We start from the raw sequence: 25,807 nt of genomic DNA on the forward strand, positions 1-25,807 counted from the left end.
CAACAGGCAGTGAAGAGGGCAAATGAAATGTTGGCCTTTGTTACAAGGGGAATTGAGTACAAGAACAAGGATGTCCTTTTGCATTTGTACAGGGTCCTGGTGAGACCACACCTGGAATATTGTGTACAGTTTTGGTCTCCAGGTTTAAGGAAGGACATTCTGGCAATTGAGGAAGTGCAGCATAGATTCACTAGGTTGATTCCTGGGATGGCAGGGCTGTCTTACGCAGAGAGATTGGAGAGATTGGGCTTGTACACGCTGGAATTGAGGAGATTGAGAGGGGATCTGATTGAAACGTTTAAGATAATTAAAGGATTTGATAGGATTGAGGCAGGAAATATGTTCCAGATGTTGGGAGAGTCCAGTACCAGAGGGCATGGATTGAGAATAAGAGGTCAGTTATTTAAAACAGAGTTGAGGAAGAGCTTCTTCTCCCAGAGAGTTGTGGAGGTGTGGAATGCACTGCCTCGGAAGACGGTGGAGGCCAATTCTCTGGATGCTTTCAAGAAGGAGCTAGATAGATATCTGATGGATAGGGGAATCAAGGGATATGGGGACAAGGCAGGGACTGGATATTGATAGTGAATGATCAGCCATGATCTCAGGATGGCGGTGCAGACTCAAGGGGCCAAATGGTCTACTTCCGCACCTATTGTCTATTGTCTAATCTTACTCTTATCACCAAATCTCCAGCCACTCTTCATACACCTCAGACCCATCTCCCTTTCTGTAACACCATTTCTTCTTCCCTGGCCCAGTTTCCCACTCCCTCATCCCATTTCCACTCCAGCATTCTTCAACATCCATCCCCTTCCCTATTCCTTCAACTCTCACCCTCTATCCCCATCTCCCACCTCCATCTTCTCCCACCTTCCATCTTATCCCATCTTCCATCTCCTTCTCCCAACGTCTGTTCCCATTTCCCACCCTCAATCTCCATCTCCCATTCTCTATCCTCATCTCGCACCCTCCAATCCCTTCTCCTACCCTCCATTTTCAATGTACAACAGCATCTCAAAGAAGAATACAGAAAGGAAATTAAGACATTTAAGGGCGATTGAGTTATTTTCCAATGAAGATAAAAATAACTAACTTCAGCAAGCTGCAGCTCTTTGTGGCATGATCTCAGTTTCTGGAGGGTGTTTTACCAGACCGTATACAGGCCTTTGTTGTTTCAGCCGTGATCTTGTGACTGAACAGAGTTAAACATTGACCATAACACTGAAGGAATGAGCTGTATCTCAAAGTTCAATTAATAATAATCTAAGTTTGATTCTTGGCAACTGAACAGCAAATCGGTGTGTTTTGTATCAAACATGAACGTCTGCTGACCTCTGCTGGTTCTGTTCATAAATGCAGGTAGTTTTCTAACAAAATGTAGGTAGATTGAGTCCACCCACAAATGTCAAAGGTCATGGTATCTATGTTGGCAACGGGAAATTCAACGTACAAATTTCAAACTCTGGAGACTCAAATGAAGACCATAGGGTACAAGATCTCTTCTCATTGCTACCATCAAGGAGGAGGTACAGGAGCCTAAAGACACACACTCAATGTTTCAAGAACAGGTTCTTCCCCAATGCCATCAGATTTCTGAATAGACAATGAGTCCACAAAAACTACCTCACTATTTATTTCTTTATTTGCTCTCTTTTTGCACTACTTAATGTAATTTATTTTGATATTTATCAGAATCAAGCTTAATATCACCAGCATATGTCGAGAAATTTGTTTCTTTGAGATAGTACATCACAATACAAAATAATAAAAAACTATGAATTACAAAAATAAATATATATTAAGTGCTTGTTAAGTAGTGCAAAGGGAGGGGAAAAATAGTGAGGAGGTGTTCATGGGTTCATTGTCCATTCATAAATCCGATGGCAGAGGGGACGAGGCTATTCCTGAATCGTGGAGCGTGTGCCATCATCCCTGCTGATGGCAGCAATGAGAAGAGGGAACTTCCTGGGCGATGGGGTCCTTAGAGACAGATGCCACCTTCCTGAGACACTGCCTCTTGAGTCCAACCCCTTCAAGGACACCAAATGGTAGCTTTCAGCAATCAGTCCCGCCTCTCAATCTCTGCAGGAAAATTCAAAATCCTGAGTTTCTGAGTATCTCTAGTCCCTGGACTTTATGAATAATTATCAAACAAAAGATAATCAGATTACTTTAAGATGATAAAATAAAGGACTGGCAGAGGCTAAGGGGTGATCTGATAGAGGTTGAAAAGATTACGCAAGGCCTAAATGGAGTAGACAGGCAGTATCTTTTCTCCAAATGTCTTATACCAGAGGGCATGTATTTAAGGTGGGGGGGGGATTTCAATGGGATGTGAGAGCAAGTTTTTACACTGAGAGTGGTGGGTGCGTGGAATGTGCTCCCTGGGGTGGTGCGAGAGACAGAAGCATTGGGGTCTTTTAAGAGACATTTAGATAGGCACATGAATGTGAGGGAAATGCAGGGATAAGGACATCACATAGGCAGAAGGGATTAGATTAGTTAGCCATGTGATGACTATTTTAACGGGTTCAGCACAATATTGTGGGTCAACAGGCCTGTTCCTGTGCTGTACTCTTCAATGTTCTATAAGACTGAGGAGCAGAATTAGGCCATTCGACCCATTGAGTCTGCTCTGCCATTCCAACATGGTTGATCTATTATCCCTCTCAATCCTGCCTCCTGCCTTCTCCCCGTAACCTTTGAACAGCCTGACTAATGAAAAACCTATCAACCTCCACTTTGAATACGCCCAATGACTTGGCCTCCACAGCCACCTGTGGCAATGAATTCTACAGATTCACCACCCTCTAGCTAAAGAAATTCCTCCTCAGCTTGTACTCTGAGGCTCTGTCCTCTGGTCCTGGACTCCCCCACTTTAGGAAACATCTTGAGCCAAGAGCCTTCATCAGGACTGGAAAGGAAGGGGTCAGAAACCACGATAAGAAAGTTGGGGGAGGAGTACAAGCTGGCAGGTGACAGGTGAGACCAGGAGAGGGAGAAGATTGGTGGGTGGGGAGGGCGGATAAAGTGAGAAGCTGAGAGGTGATAGGTGAAGCCTGGAGGGGGGAAGGAGGGTGGGTGATGAGGGGAGATGAAGTGAGAAGCTGAGAGGTTCTCTGGATTTCCAGCATCTGCAGAATCTCGTCCTGTGGGCTAAGTGTGGAAAAACAGGTCACTCATGAACAATCTTCCCCTCCCGTCAGATTCTTCTCGAGCCTTCTATGGGAGAAAACTTCCATTCATCAATCAAACTTATTTATTTATGTAGAGATGCCGTGCAGAACAGACCCTTCCAGCCCATCAAGCCGCACTGCCCAGCAACCCCTTGATGTTAACCCCAGCCTAATCAAGGGACAATTTACATTGACCAATTAACCTACTAACTACTGGGTATTTGGACTGTGGGAGAAAACCAGAGCACCCAGAGGAAATCTACGTCTACGTGGGAAGGAAGGTACAAACTTACTGACAGAACTGAACTCCAAACTCCAGAACACCCTGAGTTGTTCAAGCATTGCGCAAACCACTACATTCATCCATGGTGTCCCAATCATCTTCAATCCCAAGCTCATGCAAAGGAGACCAAACAAGGAAAGGATGGTAGATTTCTTTATCTGTAGAACGTTAATGGACCAGATGGATGGTTATAAGAGTCAGATGGTTGTGTGGCCACCACTAATTATCTCCTTAATTACAGATTTATTTAATTACCTGGTTAAATTCAGCCACTGCAACTCTGGGATTCAAACTCCCTGCCCTAGTGTTGTAGATGTTGGTCTGGTAAATCAGCCACTGCACAAACCTGTTTTCTGTTCGCTGACACGGTGACAGAGACAGTTAACAGAAGAATTCATTCACTATAAACAGTGAGACCTGTTCATAAGAAAATCATCTGGGATTTGATGGCAAGTCAGCCTATGAGGGGGGTTGGCTTAGAGAATGTTCTATTAAAGAGTTCTTTTTCACAAACTGATCCTGATACGGTGACTCTCATTGTAAAACATTGTAGAACAAATGATAATAATCACACACCCACCTTCCACCTCATCTGTTTGTCCTCCTTCTCCCCCCCCCCCCCCCACCTTCTTATTCTGGCATCTTCCCCCTTCTTTTCCAGTCCTGGCAAAGTGCCTCAACCTGAAACTTCAACTGTTTATTCCTCTCCATAGACGCTGCCTGACCACTCCCCCCCCCCCACCCCCACCGAGTTCCTCCAGCTTTTTGTGTGTGTTGCTTTTGTTTAGCCATTTCAAAACGTCGTTGCTCTGGACTGTGACTAGTTTGAGCCCTGCAGGGTCTCACTGACGATCTGATTTCTCCGCTCCTTGTTTTCTGCCTGTTAGCCAGCTCTCACACTGCCCTGATGTGCCTCCATTCCTTGTCTCTGGAAGAAGGTGCAAAACCCACAGAGACAGCAGTGGGTCTGCACTGCATCTTGGTGGGTGGTGCTGTGAGACACCAGGTCTACCAGGCTGTTGATTATGTTTTTATTGCCTGACCTGCTGAGGTCCTCCTGCTTTTTGTGGGTGTTGCTTTTGCTGGCTGTTTCAAGCAAATTGTTGGTCCAGACTCTGAATAGTTATGGCCCAGCAGTGAGTAACATCACCCACTGGTGTCATAGCAACAACCTTGCATTCAACGTCACCAAGGCCCAAGAATTGATTGTGGACTTCAGGAAGAGTAAGACTAGGGAACACACACCAGTCCTCATACAGGGATCGAAGTGGAAGTTGGGACCAGTTTCACGTTTCCGGGTATCAACACCTCCGAAGATCTCAGCTGGGCCCAGCGTATCAATGCAGTTATGAAGAAGGCACTACAGCAGCTATATTTCATTTGGAGCTTGAGAAGATTCCCTACATCTCCAAAGACACTCACCAATTTCTACAGATATACCATAGGGAGCATTCTAACTGGTTGCATCACCATCTGGTGTGGAGGGGCCACTGCACACGATCAGAGAAATCTGCAGGAAGTTGTCAACTGAGCCCAGTGCTTCACAGCACCAGACTCTCCAGGACACCTTCAAAACACAATGCCTCAAAAAGGCAGCATCCACATTAAGGACCCCATCATCCAGGACAAGCCCTCTTCCCATTGCTGCCATCGAGGAGGAGGTACAGGAACCTGAAGGCAAACACACGACGATTTGGGAACAGTTTCTTCCCCTCTGCCCTCAGATTCGTGAGTGGACATTGAACCCATGAACATTACCTCACCATGTTTTTTTCTGTTTTTGCACTACTTATTTAATTTAACTTTTTATAAATATATTTGTACTTACTACTGTAAAATACAGCTTTTATTTTTATTTACTGCAATGTACTGCTGCTGCAAATCAACAAGTTTCACGACGTAGACCAAAGGTATTAAACCTGACTCTGATTCTGATCTTTGACATTGACATTAATGCTAAATTATTTTATTTTATTTATTTAGAGATGCAGTATGGAATAGGCCCTTCCAGCCCTTCGAGCTGCATCGCCCAGCAACCCACGGATTTAACCTGAATCTAATCACAGGACAATTTGCAATGACCTACCAACCTAGCAACTGTTTCGTCTTTAGACGGTGCGGGGAAACCGGAGCATCCCACGGGGTCACAGGCGGAACGTACAAACTTCTTCCAGACAGCACCATAACTGAACCCTAAACTCTAGAACGCCATGAGCCGTAACAGTGTCATGATAACTGCTATGCTAGCGTGGTGCTAAATTGGTGAACGTGAGACATTCAAGTGGTTTCACAAAGAAGGAGTTTATTTTTAATAACACTGAAACAACAATCCACGATTATACAATCAAAAGCAGAGAAATTAGATTCAGTAGAAACAAGTTATTCTTACTCTTTGAAAGATTAGCTTTTACATCAATGCATCATTGTGTTGTATTTCATTAATATTTAATAGATGCAAATTAACACTGAATCCCAAATTGCCATCCATGTGATACAAGCCTTATTCAAGTGGTCTCATTATTAGTTCAGATTTCCATTATAATTTATCTGTAGCATTTTAAACAGCCACACCTCCTGAAAAGAATAACACTCATCAGAAAGTAAATTCTGTTTTAAATGCTCGCTGGTCTCTTGCTACCTATACAGATTTTATATTTTTTTGCCGTTTGTATAATATTTTCTTTTTTTTTTGCGTGTTGGGAGTTTGATGTTTCTCTTTGAAAGAGTACCATGGCTTTTTTTACTTTGTTTTGTGGCTGTCTGTGGGAACACAAATCTTGCAGTTCTATACTGCACCCATACTTCGAAAGTGGATGTACTTTGAATTTCTGAATCTTTGTACTTATTACAGGAATGGAGGGGTAAAAGCTACCATCACTGAACTGTTCCTTTATATTTTCAGAGGAAAATAATCTTCTCTCATTCAATGAATTCATCCATCAGATTCCAGTGACAGCATCTCAGAAGTTGGTCTCTGTGTTCTCGGTCATTGTTGGGTTAGTGTGACCCTTGAATGCCAAAGTTCTAAATCAAGATACACATGAAGTTAGAAACAATAAATTACATCCCTTTTTCTCCCCAATCTTGTGTTCTGTACTCAGTTGTTGCAATGGCCTTCCTTCGCAAGTCCTTCTGCTAAAATGTATATACTTGAGGATCATCTTCAAATAACAGATTTGTTCTTTTCTTTTACATGGAAAAACTCAGTTTAAAAAATTCTACTGGTCCACAACACCAATACCCCACAAGCTGAATAAACAGGTATTCCATGTTTCCCTTACTGCAGCAGAAGGCTGTTGGGGCAGAACAGTAGTGTAGTGGCTAGCACAACACTTCACAGTACAGGTGACCCAAGTTCAATTCCTACCGTTACTTGTAAGGAATTTGTACATTCTCCCTGTGGCCATGTGTCTTTCCTCCGGGTGCTCCAGTTTCCTCACACAGTCCCAAGATGTACCAGTTGGTAGGTTAATTGGTCACTGTAAATTGCCCCAAGATTAGACCAGGATTAAATCAGGGGATTACTGGCCAGCAGGGCTGGAAGGGCCTATTCTGCACTGTATCTCCAGAAATAATCTCAAGAATATCTCAAGTCTTAAAATGTCACAAAAAGTTCTGTAACTGAACAAGAAGTTCTAATCTATAACAGAAAAAATATAAGGATCTAGATCCCTACCTTTCCTCAATGCTTGAGTTAGAGCTAGAGTCATCGTTCCCTGTGTTCCTGTAAAATTCAACAACATAAATGAAATACTTTGGTCCTTCTGCGGGTATGTCAGTGATACAGGTACAAACCACATCTCAGTGTTGACAATGCACCCTCGCAGATGGCCAACACCAAGTTAGAAGAAAAAACAAAGAAAATGCAGTGAAATATAATTCAGAAGATGGGAAAACAAAATCAGTTGCTAAAATTGGGAATTAACTTACAGAATAGAGATAACCACAAAAAGGTCACTCTTTAAAACCAGAATTACTGAGACAGAGTCCAGGGTGCTGATAGCAGGATGCAGGGAGATCGCAGTGTGTCAAGCAAGATCTATGGGGATCAAGGACCATTGGTGTCTGCTCCTCAAACCCTGCACGCAGGACAATCTCACTTCACAGAACTTCATGCGGTCTCACCCACCGGGCATGTCTATCCTTTCTGAAATCACCCAGAGTTAACACACAGAACTGCAACAAATTCAACAATCAAGGTTGAAGAAAATTTTAAAAACACAAAATGCTGGCAGAACTCAGCGTCTATGGGAGGAAGTAGTGACGATGTTTCGGGCCAAAACCCTTCATCAGGAGTGAAGTAACATGGGGTGGTCAAGGGAGGCTAAGAAGTGGGGGAGGGATAAAGTAAAGAGCTAGGAAGTGATAGGCTGGAGGGAAATGGGTTGGGGGAAGGTGGAGAATTATGGGAAATAAAAGAGAAGGAAAGTTAGGGCTGGGGGGAGATGATATTGAGGGGGGAAAAGAGAGAGAAAGAGAACCAGACTGAAATAATAGATACAGATGGGGTTAAGGGGGGGGCAGGGGTATCAACGGAGGACTGTGAGTTGAATGTTCATGCTGGCAGGAAGGAGGCTACCTAGGCAGGAGATAAGGTATTGCTCCATTGACCTGCGTGTGGCCTCATCTTGACGGTAGAGGAGGCCATGGACAGACATGTCGGAGTGGGAGTGGTCTGTGGAATTGAAGTGTGTGGCCACAGGGAGATCCCGCCACTGCTGGAGGACTGTGCACCGGTGTTCGGCGAAATGGTCTGCGGCGGGTCTCCCCAGTGTATAAATGGCCACATCGGGAGCACTGGATACAGTATATCACCCCAGTTGACTCGCAGGTGAAGTGGTGCCTCACCTGAAAGGACTGTCTGGGGCCTGGGATGGTGGTGAGGGAAGAAGTGTGGGGGCAGGTGTAGCACTTCTTCCGTTTGCAGGGATGAGTGCCCAGAGGGAGGTCGGTGGGGAGGGATGGGGGGGGGGATGAATGGACAAGGGGGTCATGTAGGGAGCAATCCCTGTGGAAAGCTGAGAGTGGGGGGGAGGGGAAGATTGTTTAATGTCATTTCCAGTACACAAGTGTGAAGGGGAACACAATAATTGTTACCCCAGATCCATCAGATGGAGCACAAAAAAACACAAAGGATAAAGAATAATAATAAAAATATATATATATAGAGAGAGAGAGAGAGAGTAAATACATAAGATTGCTCATATACATAGATTGATTGTATGTCCATAAAGTGACACTAGGCTGTACATAAGGTGACTGATGAGAAGTAATACAATACAGGTGGAGTTAGTGGGTCTCAATGGAGTTAGTTGTTCAGCCTCACTGTTTGCAGAAAGTAACTGTTTTTTGAGTCTAGTGGTCCTGGTGTGGATGCTACGTAGCCTCCTCCCTTATGGGAGAGGAACAAACAGTCCTTGAGCATGATGAGTGGGATCCTTCATGATGTTACTGGCCCTTTTCCAGCACCTTTCTATATACACGTCCTGGATGGCAGGTAGGCTGGTGCTGGTGATGCTTTGGGCAATTTTGTAGAGCTCTCCCATGCGCCATGGTGTGGTTTCTGTACCAGGCAGTGTGGGAGGAGGTGTAGCAATCGTTCTGTTTGCAAGGACACACCCTGCAGCTCCTCCCTCACTGCCATTCAGGGCCCTCAGCAGTCCTTCCAAGTGAGGCGACTCTTCACCTGTGAGTCTGGTGGGGTCATTTACTGTGTCCGGTGCTCCCGGTTTGCTGCTTGTTCAGGAGTTACTAAGTTGTGTAAGAGACTGTATGTTTTAGCACCCATTAAGCTAAGAAGCGTTGGAAAATATATTTTCCTCATCTACATCATTAGCATTACAATACAGTTCATCCTCTCAATACACGGTTCCCAGTCCTCAATAGAACTATCAAATTTGGCAACTTCCCCAACTAAGGCCATCATCACGTGATTTTCACTTTAGTTTTGCTAACTGTGCATCTCTCACTGTGTGCTGTGCACTTTCACTCATGCATCTCTTTGTGACAACTTTCTCCATACTGATTCACTCTTTCCCCTCACTGTCTCTCTCCCTTCCTCCAAATTCTGTCATCTCGTAACTGTCAGTGCAGTTGGTGATATTTACTGACAGTCGGGTTCGTACTCGTCACCAGTTCATTGTGTCCACACAACTACACACTATTTAAAATGAAAGCACTCACACGGAGGTGAGGTTAACTGGTATATTCACTGTGCAGAGTGAGAGGACGGCAGAACAATGTGTAAGAGTAAGTTATCTGTCAATAAGTAATGCTAAGGGAGTCACTACACTATAAGAAATACAGCCATATATGACAATAGGCTTCAGGAGAGGGAAACCAGAGGTCCATTAGCCAGTAATCATCAGAGTTAGAGAGGGTAAGTAACTTTAAATTCCTGGGTGTCGCTATCTCAGAGGATCTGTCCTGGATCCATCATATAAAGATAATTGCGAAGAAAGCATTTCCTCAGGAGTCTACGGAGATTCGACATGTCATCAATAACCTTGGCAAACGTCTCTGGATGTGTGGTGGGAAGTGCAGACTGGCTGCATTATGGCCTGGTATGGGAACACCGATGCCTTTGAGTGGAAAATCCAACAAAAGTTAGTGGATTCAGTCCAGTACATCACAGGTAAAACCCTCCCAACATTGAGCACATCTAAATGAAACATTGCTGTAGAAAAGCAGCGTCCATTGTCAAAGATCCTCACCACGCAGGCCGTGCTCTTTTCTTGCATGGAGCCTCAGGACTCACACCACCTGGTTCAAGAATAGTAGCTACCCCTCAACCATCAGGTTCTTGAACAAAAATGGATAACTACTTCTACTTCCGATGTTCCCACAGCCAATGGTCTCACTGTAAGGACTCTTTACCTTGTTATTTCACACTCATTATTTATTGCTATTTGTTTCTATCACCATTTGCACAACTGTTGTCCATTGACGCCGTTTAGAGTTACTGTTCTATAGATAAGCTGAGTATGCCCACAGAAAAAGAATCTCAGGGTTGTATGTGGTGACAAGTATGTACTCTGAGAATAAACTTTACCTTGACTTTGACTTTAGCCTACTATCCGGTAGACTGTGGGCTGAAACCAGAGCAGCCATAGAAAAACCTACGCAATTACAGGAGAGTGTACAAACTCCTTACAACTGCGGAATGCCCCAAGCTGTAATATCACCGCACTAACCACTACTCTATCACGCTGTCCCTTGTTGCCAAGGGATGTTGAAGTTCCAAATCAGCATACAGATAAAGTTCAAAACAATAAATGAAAAGAGATTTTCTGCCCCCAAAATATTTCCCAATCAATTGTTGCCCTGGTCCTTCTTCTGATGTGGACAGTCTCCAAAAAGAAAGTAATCAGTTACTTTACTGGCGTGTGGAAGAAAATTTTGAATATGGGGTGAAAAGAGTAATGTGGCACTAAGCGTTGTGACCTTGTGAATAGCCTGTGTTTTTCAGGTTAAGTTGCAAGCTTGCATAACTAAGATTATTGTGAAGGCCAAAACCCTCTTTAGAGTGATAATACAGCTGCAAAATAAGATCAGATATGTGAAAGAGCATAATGAACCAACTCGTTTGTTCTGTTAAGGTCATTCACACTTGTCTGCTACTAAATATAAGAGCGAGCTGATTTACCGGTAACACGTAGTTCCAGACATGCGGACTCTCCATGATATCACGCTAAAGTAAACAATTTGCCTCTTCAAGTCTGGTATCAAACTTTATTTTTAAAAGTTCTCTGACAAGGTGAAAAGTCAGATATAAAAAAGCTTGGATTCTCATAGCAATGCCCCACTAAATGAATAAACAGGTTTTTCCACATTACTCCTATTTGTGGATAAGGAAGGGGTGCTGAATTTCCAGAAACAATCTCAGTATCACTGAGTATGACAAGAAAGTATAAAGATATGTACCTTCTACCTTTCTCTGGGTTAATGCCGTGCTCTTCATTTTCCCTGTTAGTGTAAAATCCAACAAAATAAATAAAATAGATCAGTCCTTCTGAAGGTATTTAGTGACTCGAGCAATCTCAGAATAAATCACATTTCACGTTGATGACACTCTCTCAGAAGGTGTCATCAGAAGGTTCTCTCATTTAGAACAGGAGTTCCCAACAGGGGTTCTTTATGCCATGGATCAATACCATTGATTGATGGGTTTATTTGTAACATGTACATCGATAATTCAAAATATATAGTGAAATGAATCATTTGTGTCAACAGCCAACACAGTCCGAGGATGTGTTTAGAGCAGCCTGCAAGTGACCCATGCATTCTGCGCCAACATAGCATGCGCACAACCTAATCATCCCATCATAGGTCTGTAATCAAAGACCCCTGAGAATATACAAACTTCTTACAGAGCGCAATGTGACCTGAGCCCCAGTCACTGAGTCCAAAATCCCTTTAGAGTCATAAAGTCATAGAGAAGTACAGCACAGAAACAGGTCTGTCAGCCCATCTAGTCCATGCTGAAACCATTTAAACTGTCTACTCCCATTGACCTGCACCAGCACCATGGGCCTCCATACCCTTTCTATCCTGTACTAACCAAACGTTTTTTAAATGTTCAAATCGACCTTACCTGCACCACTTGCACTGGCAGCTCATTCCACACTCTCACCACTCTCTGAGTGAAGAAGTTTCCCCTCATGTTTCCCTTAAACTTTTCACTTTTCACCATTAACTCATGATCTCTGGTTGTAGTCCCACCCAGCCTCAGTGGGATAAGCCTGCATTTACCCCATCTATACCCCACATGATTTTGTATACCTCTATCAAATCTCCCCTTCACCTTCTACAGGCTAAGGAATAAAGTCCTAATCTATTGAATATTCCCTTATAACTCAGGTCTTCCAGACTGGACATCATCCTTGTAAACTTTCTCTGCACTCTTTCAACCTTATTTACATCTTTCCTGTAGGTAGGTGACCAAAACTGCACACAATACTCCAATTAGGCCTCACCAACGTCATCTATATCTTCAACATGAAATCCCATCTCCTGTGCTCAATACATTGATTTATGAATGCTGGCTCTCTTTGCTAAGGGGATTGAACTTAAGAGCAGCGAGGCTATGCTGCTACTGCACAGGGTACTTGTGAGCCTGCATCTGGAGTACTGTGTGCAGTTCTCGTCTCCTTACTTGAGGAAGGAAAAATTGGCTTTGAAAGTGTTGTACAGGAGGTTCACCAGAATGATTCCAGAGATGAGGGGTTAGACTCTGAGGAGAGATTGAGTCGCCTGGGACTGTGCACACTGGAATTCAGAAGATTGAGATATCTTATAGCAACATAAAATTATGAAAGGGATAGATAAGAGAGGCAGGAAAGTTGTTTCCAATGGTAGGTGAGACTAGAACTAGGGAACATGGCCTCAAGATTCAGAGGAGTAGATTTAGGACAGAGATGAGGAGGAACTGCTTTCCCCAGAGAGTGGTGAATCGGTGGAATTCTCTGCCTGATAAAGCAGTGGAGGCTACCTCAGTACATATATTTAAGACAAGGTTGGATAGATTTTACCTAGTTGGGGAATTAAGGGTTATGGGGAAAGAGCAGGTAGGTGGAGATGAGTCCATGGCCAGATCAGCCATGATCTTATTGAATGATGGAGCAGGCTCGATGGGCCAAATGGCCTACTCCTGCTCCTATTTCTTATGCTCTTATGAAGGCCAACGTGCAAAACCTTTCTTTACAATTCTATCTACTTGTGATGACATTTCAACAAATTATGGACCTGTATTCCCAGATCCAAACAATTTCGATGCAGAAAATTTTTTTAAGATCTCCCACATGGATTACCATTCTGATCTTCTGGAGGACCTATTTTGTCCCTTACAATCTTTTTACATACCTGTAGAATCCTTAGGATTCTCTTTCACCTTGTCTGCTAAAGCAACTTCATGCCTTCTTTTCACTATGCTGATTTCTTTCTTAGGTGTCCTCTTGTATTTCTTATACTCCATAAGCACCTCATTTGTTCCTACCTGCTACGCACCTCCTTTTTTCTCTTAACCGGGGCCATTCTTCTAACATGCTTCAGAGAGTCACAGATTACTCCAATGCACCAAAGTTGCAGGTAAATTATCAATGGCCATCTCTGTTCCTTGGTCTAAGGAAGAGCTTATTAGCAGCATCAGTTAAACTATCACCTCCTCTCCCCCTTTTTAACCACCTGTCTTTCGAACGTCTAGCTGATTCTTTGACCTTGGGAGTCAATATTTATCTTAATATACATCTTTGACGTTAAGCATGTTTACCTACCTTGCACAAAAGGTTCTCTTAATGATCAATGAAGCAAAGACAATAAAGAGGAACACGGTAACAGCAGTGAATCCCGTCAACCAAGGTTGCCAAGTCACGGCACTATTTCCATCTGTTGCTCATTCAAAAAATAAAACTAAATTAAAAGATAGTTTAAGATTCTCATTATGTTTAACAAACAGCATCTCCGCAAACAAATGTTCCATTTCAACCTTTTCACTGAGTAAATTTTAAAGTGGTCATGTGCATGCAGAATTTATGAGTTATTTTATTGCTGTATTTTATCCCTTCAGGCAGATGGGGCTCATCAGCTGTGGTTGGCAGCTCATCTAAGAAAAGGAGAACTTTGATCTCAAACAGCCGCTGCCTTGTAACTACACCCACCCATGGGGAAGGCTTCAGGATTAAATCCCAACGGAAAAATCCAGAACTGGAGTCCCTAAGGCAGTCCTGTACGCTAGACTAGTAGTTCCTGCGATGCTGCTGGTCTCAAACTGCATTGGTCTCTGCGTACCATTGCATTTATCAACTGCATGGAGAGGGGAGCCTGCTGCATGGGCTACAGCTTGCTCTTCATAACGTACTGCCCTGGCTTGCGTATCACGTAGTCAGCTGGGATGCAACATCCATGGTCGACCCCTGCCAACATAGGCCTCCCTCTCTTTATTTTATATTAATGTTATTTTTATTTGATTGTTTTGTTTTATTCGGCATGATTTATACCTGAACAATAGAGGCTATGATGGGATGAGGGAGGATTTGGCTAATGTAGACTGGGAACACAGGCTATATGGTGGGATGGTTGAGGGACAGTGGAAGACTTTCAGAGAGATTTTTCACGGTGCTCAACAAAAGTATATTCCAGTTAAAAGCAGGGACAGTAAGGGTGGGGAGAGCCAGCCTTGGATAACTAAGGAAATAAAAGAAGGCATCAAACTAAAATCTCGTGTGTACAAAGTTGCCAAGAGTAATGAGAAACTGGAAGATTGGGAAAACTTTAAAAAGCAACCAAGTGAGCAATAAAGAAAGGAAAGCTAGATTATGAAAATAAATTAGCACAAAATATAAAAACAGATAGTAAAAGTTCTTATAATTATATAAAGTGGAAAAGGGTGGTGAAGTGAACGTAGGTCCCTTGGAGGACAAGAAGGGGAATTGATACTGGGTAATGAGGAAATGGCCAAGGCTTTGAATGACTACTTTGTGTCAGTCTTCACGGTGGAGGACGCATCTAACACGCCAAAGAGAGATGTTATGGATGTAATGGGAGATGTAGACCTCGATACAGTAGCTATCACTAAAGAGGTAGTGCTGAGCAAACTTATGGGCCTGAAGATAGGTAAGTCCCCTGGTCCTGATGGAATGCATCCCAGGGTACTGAAAGAAATGGAAGAAGTTATGGTAGAGGCTTGGTGATAATTTACCAAAATTTTCTGGACTCTGGGCAGGTCCCGGTGGATTGGAAGATGGTGAATGTCGCATCACTGTTCAAAAAAGGATGTAGGCAAAAGGCAGGTAATGATAGGCTGGTTAGTTTAACATCTGTAGTTGGGAAATGCTTGAAGCTATCATTAAGGAAGAAATAGCGAGGCCTCTGGAAAGAAATGGATCCATCAGGCAGACGCAGCATGGATTCAGCAAAGGCAGGTCCTGTTCGACAAACTTAATACAGTTTTTTGAGGATATAACGAGCACAGTGCATAGAGAGGAACAGATGGATGTTATTTACTTGGATGTTCAGAAGGCGTTCAGTAAGGTATCACATAAAAGACTTATCCAAAAGATAAGGATGCATAGAGTTGGGGGTGATGTATTAGCATGGATAGAGGATTAGCTAACCAATAGAAAGTGGAGAGCTGGGATACATGGTTGTTACTCTGTTTGGAAATCAGTGGTGAGCGAGGGGTTGGTGCTGGGCCTGCAACTGTTCACGATATACATTAACGATCTGGAAGAGGCGACCGAGTGTAGTGTTTCTAAGTTTGCTGATGACACTAAATTGAGTGGAAAAGCAAATTGCGCAGAGGATATAGAGAGTCTGCAGAGAGATAGTGAGTGGGCAAGGATCTGGCAGATGGAGTGCAATGTTGGTAAATGTGAGCTCATCCACTTTGGAAGGAAAAATGAAAAAGTAGATTACTGTTTAAATGGTAAAAATTGCAGGATGCTGCTGTGCAGAGGGACTTGGGAGTGTTTGTGCGTGAATCACAAAAGGTCGGTTTGCAGGTGCAGCCGGCTGTCAAGAAGGCAAATGGGTTGTTGGCCTTCATTGCTAAAGGGATTGAATTTAAGAGCAGGGAGGATATGCTGCACAGTGTCACAGTGGTGTTATGGTTCATACAATCACTTTACAGCCCCAGCAATCACCCACTGCTCTCTGTAAGGAGCTTGTACATTCTCCCAGTGACTGTTTGCATTTCCTCTGGGTTCTCCACTTTCCAAGCAGTGTGAGCAATTTAGGCCCTTTATCTAAGAAAGGATGTGCTGGCATTGGACAGTGTCCAGAATAGGTTTACGAGAATGATCCTGGGAATGAAAGAGTTAACATGTGAGGAGCTTTTGATGGCTCTGCGCTTGTACTCATGGAAATTCATAATCAGAATCAGATTTAATATCACCAATATATGTCATGAAATTTGTTAACTTTACAGCAGAAGTACAATGCAATACATGATGAGTAAATATAGAGAGAAAAACAGAGTTACATTAAATATATATATATGTCTATTAAACAGTTAAGTTTAAAACAAGTAGTGCAAAATAACAGAAATAAAAAAGTAGTGAGGTAGTGTCCATGGGTTCAACATCCATTCAGGAATCGGATGGCAGAAGGGAAGAAGCTTCTCCTGAATCACTGAATGTGTACCTTCAGGCTTCTGTACCTCCTTCCCAACATTGAGAAGAATGAGAGAAGACCAAATTGAAATCGATTGAATATTGAGAGGCCTGGACAAAGTGGATGTGGAGAGGACGTTTCCTTTCATGGGGGAGTCTGGGACTAGAGGGCACAGCCTCAGAATAGTGGGATGTCCTTCAGAACAGAGTTGAGGAGAAATTTCTTTAGCCAGAGAGTGGCAAATCTGTGGAATTCATTGCCACATATGGATGTGGAGGCCAAGTTATTGGGTTGATGGGTTCTTGATTAGTTGTGGTGTCAAAGGTTATGGAGAGAAGGCAGGGGAGTGGGTTGAGAGGGATAATAAATCACCTGGGATGGAACGGTGGAGAGTTTTATCTTCTCTCTTCCTGCCTTGTACATCATTATTACCTCCTTTGTACACAGAGCCATGGGCAAAGTTGAGGTGGATTAATATCAGTGGGAATTACATCAGTGCACTAATCATGCTGGTCAAAGAGTGAATATTTATCAACAGGACTTTTGTCCACTCAGTGATAGGAATTCAGTCATAATCTCCATCTCACAGCAACACTTATTGGCCATGATGTTTGTACTTCCATTAAGCTGAATATAATTTAAATCTCAATCTCTGGCACTGAGTCTGTCTCTGTGACTCAGGAAAGAAGTGGCATGCTGTGGTGATAGAGGATTTGTTACTTAGGGGAAAGGACGTGTTATAGGGGATTTGTTATTTAAGGGTACGAACAGGGGGCTCTGTAGGTGAGAACAAGATTCCTGGATGGTATGTTGCCTCCCATATGCCAGGGCCTGGGATAACTTAAATCAAGTCTTATGTGGGAAGGTGAACAGCTGGAGGTTGTGGACCATGTAGGTACCAATGACATGGGTAGGATGAGGGATGAGGTTCTGCATGGGGAATTCAGGGAGATAGGTGCTAAATTAAAAGGCAGGAGCTCCAGGGTTGTGATCTCAGGATTGCTGTCCTTGCCACAAGCTAGAGAGGCCAGATCTAGGAAGAACTTACAGTTTAATACCTGGCTAAGGAGTTGGTGTAGGAGGGAGGGCATAAGATTTTTGGGTCATTGGGCTCTCTTCCAGGGAAGATGGGACCTGTACAGAAGGGACAGTTTGCAGCAGAACTGGAGGGGGACTAATACCCTAGCAGAAAGGTGTGTTAATGCTGCATGGAGAGTTGCAGAGGGATGGGAACCAGAGTGAAAGAACAGATAGCGGAGAGATTGTGGAGGCAGATGTTGGTAAGACCTTAGACAAAGTTAGGAATCAAAAGGCTGAGCATGGTGTGACCAATGTCCTGAGCTGCATTTATTTCAATGCAACAGGTATCATAGGAAAGGCAGGTGATAGTGCTGAAGATGAGGTAGCTGATTCACAAAGAGAGACAATGTGTAGTGAGGAGAGGCTGTTGACAGGACAAAACTGCAGTCAACAGGGTGAGTTGCAATGTAAAAGGCGGACAAAATTGAAAAGGCTTAATCCAGAACTGAAGGTGTTATCGCAAACACAGGAAAACCTGCAGATGCTGCGTTACACCAGCACTTTGTGTCTGAAGGTGTGATATTTGAATGAGCACAGCTTACGGAATAAGGTAGATGAACTTGTAGCACAGCGACAGATTGTCAGGCATGATGTTGGAGGCATCACTCAGTCATCGCTGAAAGAAGATTATAGCTGGGAGGTTAATGTCTAAGGATACACATTGTATCGAAAGGACAAGCAAGTAGGCAGAGGGGGTGGCATTGCTTTGATGGTTAAAAAAAAGTAAATTAAATTTGTCACCTCTTTCTAAAGAGATGACAAAGGGTCGGAAGGTGTTGAATCATTGTGCATGGAGCTAAGGAACTACAAGGGTAAAAAGGTCCTGATGGGAGTTGTATATAGACCCTTAAACAGTGGTAAGGATGTGATCTACAAATTAAAAAAGGAGATTTAAAGAAGCATGCCAAAAGGGCAATGTTACAATAGTCATGGGATACTGTAGCAGGCAGGTGGATTGGTGTTGCATTTCAAGAGAGGGAATTTCTAGAGTGCCTATGAAATGGCTTTTTAAAGCAGCTCACGGTTCAGCCCACCAGGGGATCAGCTATTCTGGATTGGGTGTTGTGTAATGATCCAGAATTGATTAGAGAATTTAAGGTAAAAGAACCCTTAGGGGAAAGTGATCATAATGTTGGATCTGGGATCAACCATGATGGAATGGTAGAGAAGACTCAATGGACTGAATGGCCTAATTCTGTCTTATGATACAGACAATAGACAATAGGTGCAGAAGTAGACCATTCGGCCCTTCGAGCCTGCACCGCCATTTTGAGATCATGGCTGATCATCTACTATCAATACCCGGTTCCTGCCTTGTCCCCATATCCCTTGATTCCCCTATCCATAAGATACCTATCTAGCTCCTTCTTGAAAGCATCCAGAGAATTGGCCTCCACTGCCTTCCGAGGCAGTGCATTCCAGACCCCCACAACTCTCTGGGAGAAGAAGTTTTTCCTTAACTCTGTCCTAAATGACCTACCCCTTATTCTCAACCCATGCCCTCTGGTACTGGACTCTCCCAGCATCTGGAACATATTTCCTGCTTCTATCTTGTCCGATCCCTTAATAATCTTATATGTTGCAATCAGATCCCCTCTCAATCTCCTTAATTCCAGCGTGTACAAGCCCAGTCTCTTTAACCTCTCTGGGTAAGACAGTCCTGACATCCCAGGAATTAACCTTGTGAATCTATGCTGCACTTCCCCTACAGCCAGGATGTCCTTCCTTAACCCTGGAGACCAAAACTGTACACAATACTCCAGGTGTGGTCTCACCAGGGCCCTGTACAAATGCAAGAGGATTTCCTTGCTCTTGTACTCAATTCCCTTTGTAATAAAGGCCAACATTCCATTAGCCTTCTTCACTGCCTGCTGCACTTGCTCATTCACCTTCAGTGACTGATGAACAAGGACTCCTAGATCTCTTTGTATTTCTCCCTTACCTAACTCTACACTGTTCAGATAATAATCCACCTTCCTGTTCTTACTCCCAAAATGGATAACCTCACACTTATTCACATTAAGCGTCATCTGCCAAGTATCTGCCCATTCACTCAGCCTATCCAAGTCACCCTGAATTCTCCTAACATCCTCATCACATGTCACACTGCCATCCAGCTTAGTATCATCAGCAAACTTGCTGATGTTATTCTCAATGCCTTCATCTAAATAGTTGATGTAAATGGTAAACAGCTGTGGTCCCAATACTGAGCCCTGTGGCACCCCACTAGACACCACCTGCCATTCCGAGAAACACCCATTCACCGCTACCCTTTGCTTTCTATCTGCCAACCAGTTTACTATCCATGTCAATGTCTTCCCCCCGATGCCCTGAGCTTTGATTTTACCCACCAATCTCCTATGTGGGACCTTATCAAATGCCTTCTGAAAATCGAGGTACACTACATCCACTGGATCTCCCTTGTCTAACTTCCTGGTTACATCCTCGAAAAACTCCAATAGATTAGTCAAGCATGATTTACCCTTAGTAAATCCATGCTGGCTCGGCCCAATCCTATCACTGCTATCTAGATATGCCACTATTTCATCCTTAATAATGGACTCTAGCATCTTCCCCACTACTGATGTTAGGCTGACAGGTTGATAGTTCTCTGTTTTCTCCCTCCCTCCTTTCTTAAAAAGTGGGATAACATTAGCCATTCTCCAATCCTCAGGAACTGATCCTGAATCTAAGGAACATTGGAAAATGATTACCAATGCATCCGCAATTTCCAGAGCCATCTCCTTTAGTACTTTAGGATGCAGACCATCTGGACCTGGGGATTTGTCAGCCTTCAGTCCCATCAGTCTACTCATCACCGTTTCCTTCCAAATGTCAATCTGTTTCATTTCCTCTGTTACCCTATGTCCTTGGCCCATCCATACATCTGGGAGATTGCTTGTGTCTTCCCTAGTGAAGACAGATCTAAAGTACTCATTAAATTCTTCTGCCATTTCTCTGTTTCCCATAACAATTTCACCCAATTCATTCTTCAAGGGCCCAACATTGTTCTTAACTATCTTCTTTCTCTTCACATACCTAAAAAAGCTTTTGCTATCCTCCTTTATATTCCTGGCTAGCTTGCGTTCGTACCTCATTTTTTCTCCCCGTATTGCCTTTTTAGTTAAGTTCTGTTGTTCCTTAAAAACTTCCCAATCATCTGTCCTCCCACGCACCTTAGCTCTGTCATACTTCCTTTTTTTTAATGCTATGAAATCTCTGACTTCCTTTGTTAACCACTGTGGCCCCTTCCCCCCTTTGAATCCTTCCTTCTCCGGGGGATGAACTGATTTTGCACCTTGTGCGTTATTCCCAAGAATACCTGCCATTGTTATTCCACTATCTTTTCTGCTAAGATATCCGTCCAGTTAACTTTAGCCAGCTCCTCCCTCATGGCTCCATAGTCTCCTTTGTTCAACTGCAACACTGACACCTCCGATCTGCCCTTATCCTTCTCAAACTGCAGATAACAACTTATCATATTATGGTCACTACCTCCTAATGGCTCCTTTACTTCAAGATCGCTTATCAAATCCTGTTCATTACACAAGACTAAATCCAGAATAGCCTTGTCCTTGGTCGGCTCTCGTACAAGCTGTTCCAAGAATGCATCCCGTAGGCACTCTACAAACTCCCTATCCTGGGGTCCAGCACCAACCTGATTCTCCCAGTTCACCTGCATGTTGAAATCCCCCATAACTACTGCGACATTACCTTTGCCACATGCCAATGTTAACTCCCTATTCAACTTGCACCCAATATCCATGCTACTGTTTGGTGGCCTGTAGACAACACCCATTAGGGTCTTTTTGCCCTTACTGTTCCTCAGTTCTATCCACACAGACTCTACTTCTCCTGACCCTATGACCCCCTTGCAAAGGACTGAATCTCATTCCTCACCAACAGGGCCACCCCACCCCCTCTGCCCACACTTCTGTCCCTACGATAGCACGTATACCCTTGTACGTTCATTTCCCAGGTCTGATCTCCCAGCAGCCATGTCTCCGTTATCCCAACAACATCATAGTTACCCATTCGCACCTGAGCCTTATTTCTGACACTTCATGCATTCAGATATAGAATTTTTGAATATAGAATATAGCCCATTTCTCCTCTCTCTGTTTGAATCTCTGCCTATTGTGCTTAACCCAGCTCCCCGAACTCCCATCGGGCTATACGCCCCTGATCAAGCTCACCCTGAAATTTGAAGAGAAGCTGAAGTCTGATGCATTGGTATTACAGTGGAGTAAAGGGAATCACAGAGGCATGTGAGAGGATTTGGCCAGAACTGACTGGCAGGGATAATGGCAGAGCAGCAATGGCTGGAATTTCTGAAGCAATTAGAACACACAGGATACATACATGCCAAGAGGAAGAAGTATTCAAAAGGAAACATGACACAACTGCAGCTGACAAGAGAAGACAAGGTCAACATAAATGCAAGAGAGGGCATATTATACAGCAAAAATTAGAGGATTGGGAAGCTTTTAAAACCCAACTGAAGACAACAAAAAATGCCACCATGAAGGTAAAGATGGAATACGAAAGTAAGCTAGCCAATAATATTAAAGAGGATGCTAAAAGTTTCTTCAGATACATGAAGTGTAAAAGAGAGGCAAGAGTGGATAATGGACCATGGGAAAATTATGCTGGAGAGGTAGTAATGGTGAAATGGTGGATGAACTGAAGAAGTATTTTGCATCAGTTTTCACTGTGGAAGACACTAGCAGTATGGTGGAAGTTCCAGGTGTCAGGGGTCATGAAGTGAGTGAAGTTATCATAACTAGAGTGAAGGTTCTTGGGAAACCGAAAGGTCTGAAAGTAGATAAGTCAGCTAGACCAGATGGTATACACCTCAGAGTTCTGCAAGGCATGGCTGAAGAGGTTGTGGAGGCATTAGTAATGTAAGAATCACTAGATTCTGAAATGGTTCCGGAAGGCTGGAAAATTTTAAATGTCACTCTACCCTTCAAGAAGGAAGAGAGGCAGAAGAAAGGAAACTTTAATCCAGTTAGTCAAATTGATGACTTTGTTGCAAAGTTTGCAGACAATATGAAGATAGGTGGAGGAGCAGGTAGTTTTGATGAAATAGAGAGGCTACAGAAGGACTTAGACAGATTAGGTAAATGGGCAAAGAAACAGCAGGTGGAATACAGTGTCGGGAAGTGCATGGTCATGTACTTTGGTAAGAGAAATGAGATGGTTGACTCTTTTCTAAATGGGAAAAAATACAAAAACTGAGGCACAAAGGGACTTGGGAGTCCTTATGCAGGATTCCATAAAGGTTAATTTGCAGGTTGAGTCTGTGGTGAGGAAGACAAATGTGATGTTAGCATTTGTGGTTTCGGATCCAGACTGACAATTATTTTGTTCTCGTTTACACTCGTCTTCTGAAGAATGACAGTAAACAATCGTGACTCTTAAAAGTAAATCGGCAAAGTTGAAATGGTTATTGAGACTTTATATTAAATACCTTTTCATTGAACACTTTCTCCTTGTAACTACAAGGGGTGATTGATAAGTTCATGGCACAAAATTGAAGGAGTCAGTTTTGGAAAACCTAGCACATCTATTTTTCCAACATAATCCCCTCCTACATTTACACACTTAGTCCAGCAGTCGTGGAGCATACAGATCTTGGACCTCCAGAAAATGTCCACAGCAGGAGTGATTGATAAGTTTGTGGCCTGAGGTAGAAGGAGATGAGTTATACAGCTCTCGTTACATACACATGCAGTTCAACTCTTTGAGTGATTATGCAGAAATTTTGAAGTTAACAACTCATCTCCTTCTACCTCAGGCCACAAACTTATCAATCATCTCTGCTGTGGACACTTTCTGGAGGTCCAAGATCCGTATGCTTCACGACCGCTGGACTAAGTGTGTGTAGGGTTCTCAGTAATATTACTGTAATGTTAACTGTTAACTGCTAACAATAAAATTGCTTCTCTGTAGTGTTATAATGAGATGGCTTCTCTGTGATGTTTACTGATGAGGTAATGTTCTTTGTAGCTGGAATGTTTGGGTTATAATTATAGACAACGGGGAACTAACCAATGGAAGTCATGTTATTCTATCTGTATGTGTGGGAACCTGGGTGAGTGTGGGGGAAATTCAGCGAGGAGAGGCGAAGAGGAAGGACGTGCAGGAAGTGGTCTGGTAGACCACTGTGGTTGGTCCCAGTCTGAAGGTCGAGGAGTCTGCAGATCAACTGGTGGAGAGAAAACTCCAACGATTGTGCACAAACTGAATAACTCTGCCTTTTTCTTTTATATGTGTTTCCCTACTAACTACGTAATCACAGTAAGATTTATAAAGTGTAATTATTTAATCATACATTGTGTACTGTCTGATATTTTACGTTGTGCATTACGCAGTATTACATCAACAGAATCAACAAACTCATTCGTAAGGCTAGTGATATTATGGGGGTGGAACTGGACTCTCTGACGGTGGTGTCTGAAAAGCAGATGCTGTCCAAGTTGCATGTCATCTTGGACAATGACTCCCATCCACTTCATAATGTACTGGTTAGGCACAGGAGTACGTTCAGCCAGAGACTCATTCCACCGAGATGCAACACTGAGCATCATAGGAAGTCATTCCTGCCTGTGGCCATCAAACTTTACAACTCCTCCCTCGGAGTGTCAGACACCCTGAGCCAATAGGCTGGTCCTGGACTTATTTCCACTTGGCATGATTAACTTATTATTATTTAATTATTTATGGTTTTATATTGCTATATTTCTTCACCATTCTTGGTTGGTGCGGCTGTAACAAAACCCAATTTCCCCTCGGGATCAATAAAGTATGTCTGTCTGTCTGTATCTAACCAAACGTGAGACACAGTTTGGCGGGTAGACGGCAGTTTCCCCCCAGACAAACGTGAAGAGATAGGGCTGAGTGTTACATGTGTAAATGTAGGAGGGGACTATGTTGAAAAATAAATGTGGTAGGTTTTCTAAAATTGAATCCTTCTACTTTAGGCCACAAACTTACCAATCACCCCTCGTAGTTACAATTCAAGTTCTAGAGTATACAGACCAATAAGAAAAGACCACTTACCGTTTTGTGCGCTGACTGCACTGGTTAAAAGCAGAACAATAAGGATTCGGCTGGCAAAAGCCATCTTCTCTAGGCGTCTCCACGGCAATTTTAAACAATAAGCAGGGGTGATCAGAGAGTTCTGATCCACAGGGCAAGTCAAGGATCAAAGTTCTGGGCACTGCAGGCAATTAAGCAGTCTGCAATTAAACTACATGAATGTTTAGGAATATTAGATCATTTAAAACAGGATTGATTTTATGCAAATTGCTTGGAGGTTTTAGTGAAAACACATTAAAAAACATCAAGATTTAATGAATCAAGATCCATATTATTGTCTGGCGCAGTTGCAAATGAACTTTCGAGCAGAAATAGACTTTGAATTATTTTATGGCAGGACTGGGAGACACATTTCTTTCTGGAGAGTGAGACACGTGCCATGCTCACCTGCTTTTATGCTCAAAGTTCGAAGTAAATTTATTATCAAAGTATGTATATGTCACAATATACAACGCTGAGATTCAATTTTCTTGCAGGCATTCACAGAAGGAAAAAGAAGTACAATAGAATCAATGAAAAACCACACACAAAGACTGACCACCAATGCACAAAAAAAGACAAACAGTGAAATAAATGAATTATGCACATCAATGTTCAAAGTAAATTTTATTATCAAAGTACATATATGTCACCATATACAACTGTGAGATTCATTTTCCTGCGGGCATTCTCCGCAAATCTGTAAAATAGTAACTACAACAGGATTAATGCAAGATCAACCAGAGAGCAGAAGATAACAAACTGTGCATATACAAATATAAATAAATAGCAATAAATATTGAGAATGAGATAATGAGATAGAGTCCTTAAAGTGAGATCATTGGTTGTGGGAACATCTCAATGGATGGGCAAGTGAGTGTGGTTATCCCGTTTTGTTCAAGAGCCTAATGGTTGTGGGGTAGTAACTGCTCCTGAACCTGGTGGTGCGAGTCCTGAGGCTCTTGTACATATATATAATAGCTAAAAAACTAGCTAAATAAATAATTAGATAGATAAATAAATAAATCTGAGAACACGAGTTTTAGAGTCCTTGAAAGTGTGTCCATAGTTGAATCAG

The 25,807-nt window shown here is 42.9% G+C and overlaps 1 protein-coding gene across 1 annotated transcript; it reads right to left on the minus strand.

The window, feature by feature from the left end:
• Positions 1-5,442: 5,442 nt before the first annotated feature.
• LOC132406569 (small integral membrane protein 24-like) lies at positions 5,443-24,775 on the minus strand. The gene is made up of 5 exons (XM_059992391.1): positions 24,712-24,775; positions 13,731-13,848; positions 11,383-11,424; positions 7,136-7,183; positions 5,443-6,483 (listed from the first exon to the last, which is right to left on the minus strand). Exons 1-5 carry the CDS (start codon positions 24,773-24,775, stop codon positions 6,420-6,422), a joined length of 336 nt encoding a protein of 111 aa, XP_059848374.1. The 3' UTR covers positions 5,443-6,419.
• Between the last annotated feature and the right edge of the window lie 1,032 nt (positions 24,776-25,807).

Source organism: Hypanus sabinus, chromosome 16 (genome assembly GCF_030144855.1).
Source record: "Hypanus sabinus isolate sHypSab1 chromosome 16, sHypSab1.hap1, whole genome shotgun sequence".
In the NCBI taxonomy this organism is placed as follows: domain Eukaryota; kingdom Metazoa; phylum Chordata; class Chondrichthyes; order Myliobatiformes; family Dasyatidae; genus Hypanus; species Hypanus sabinus.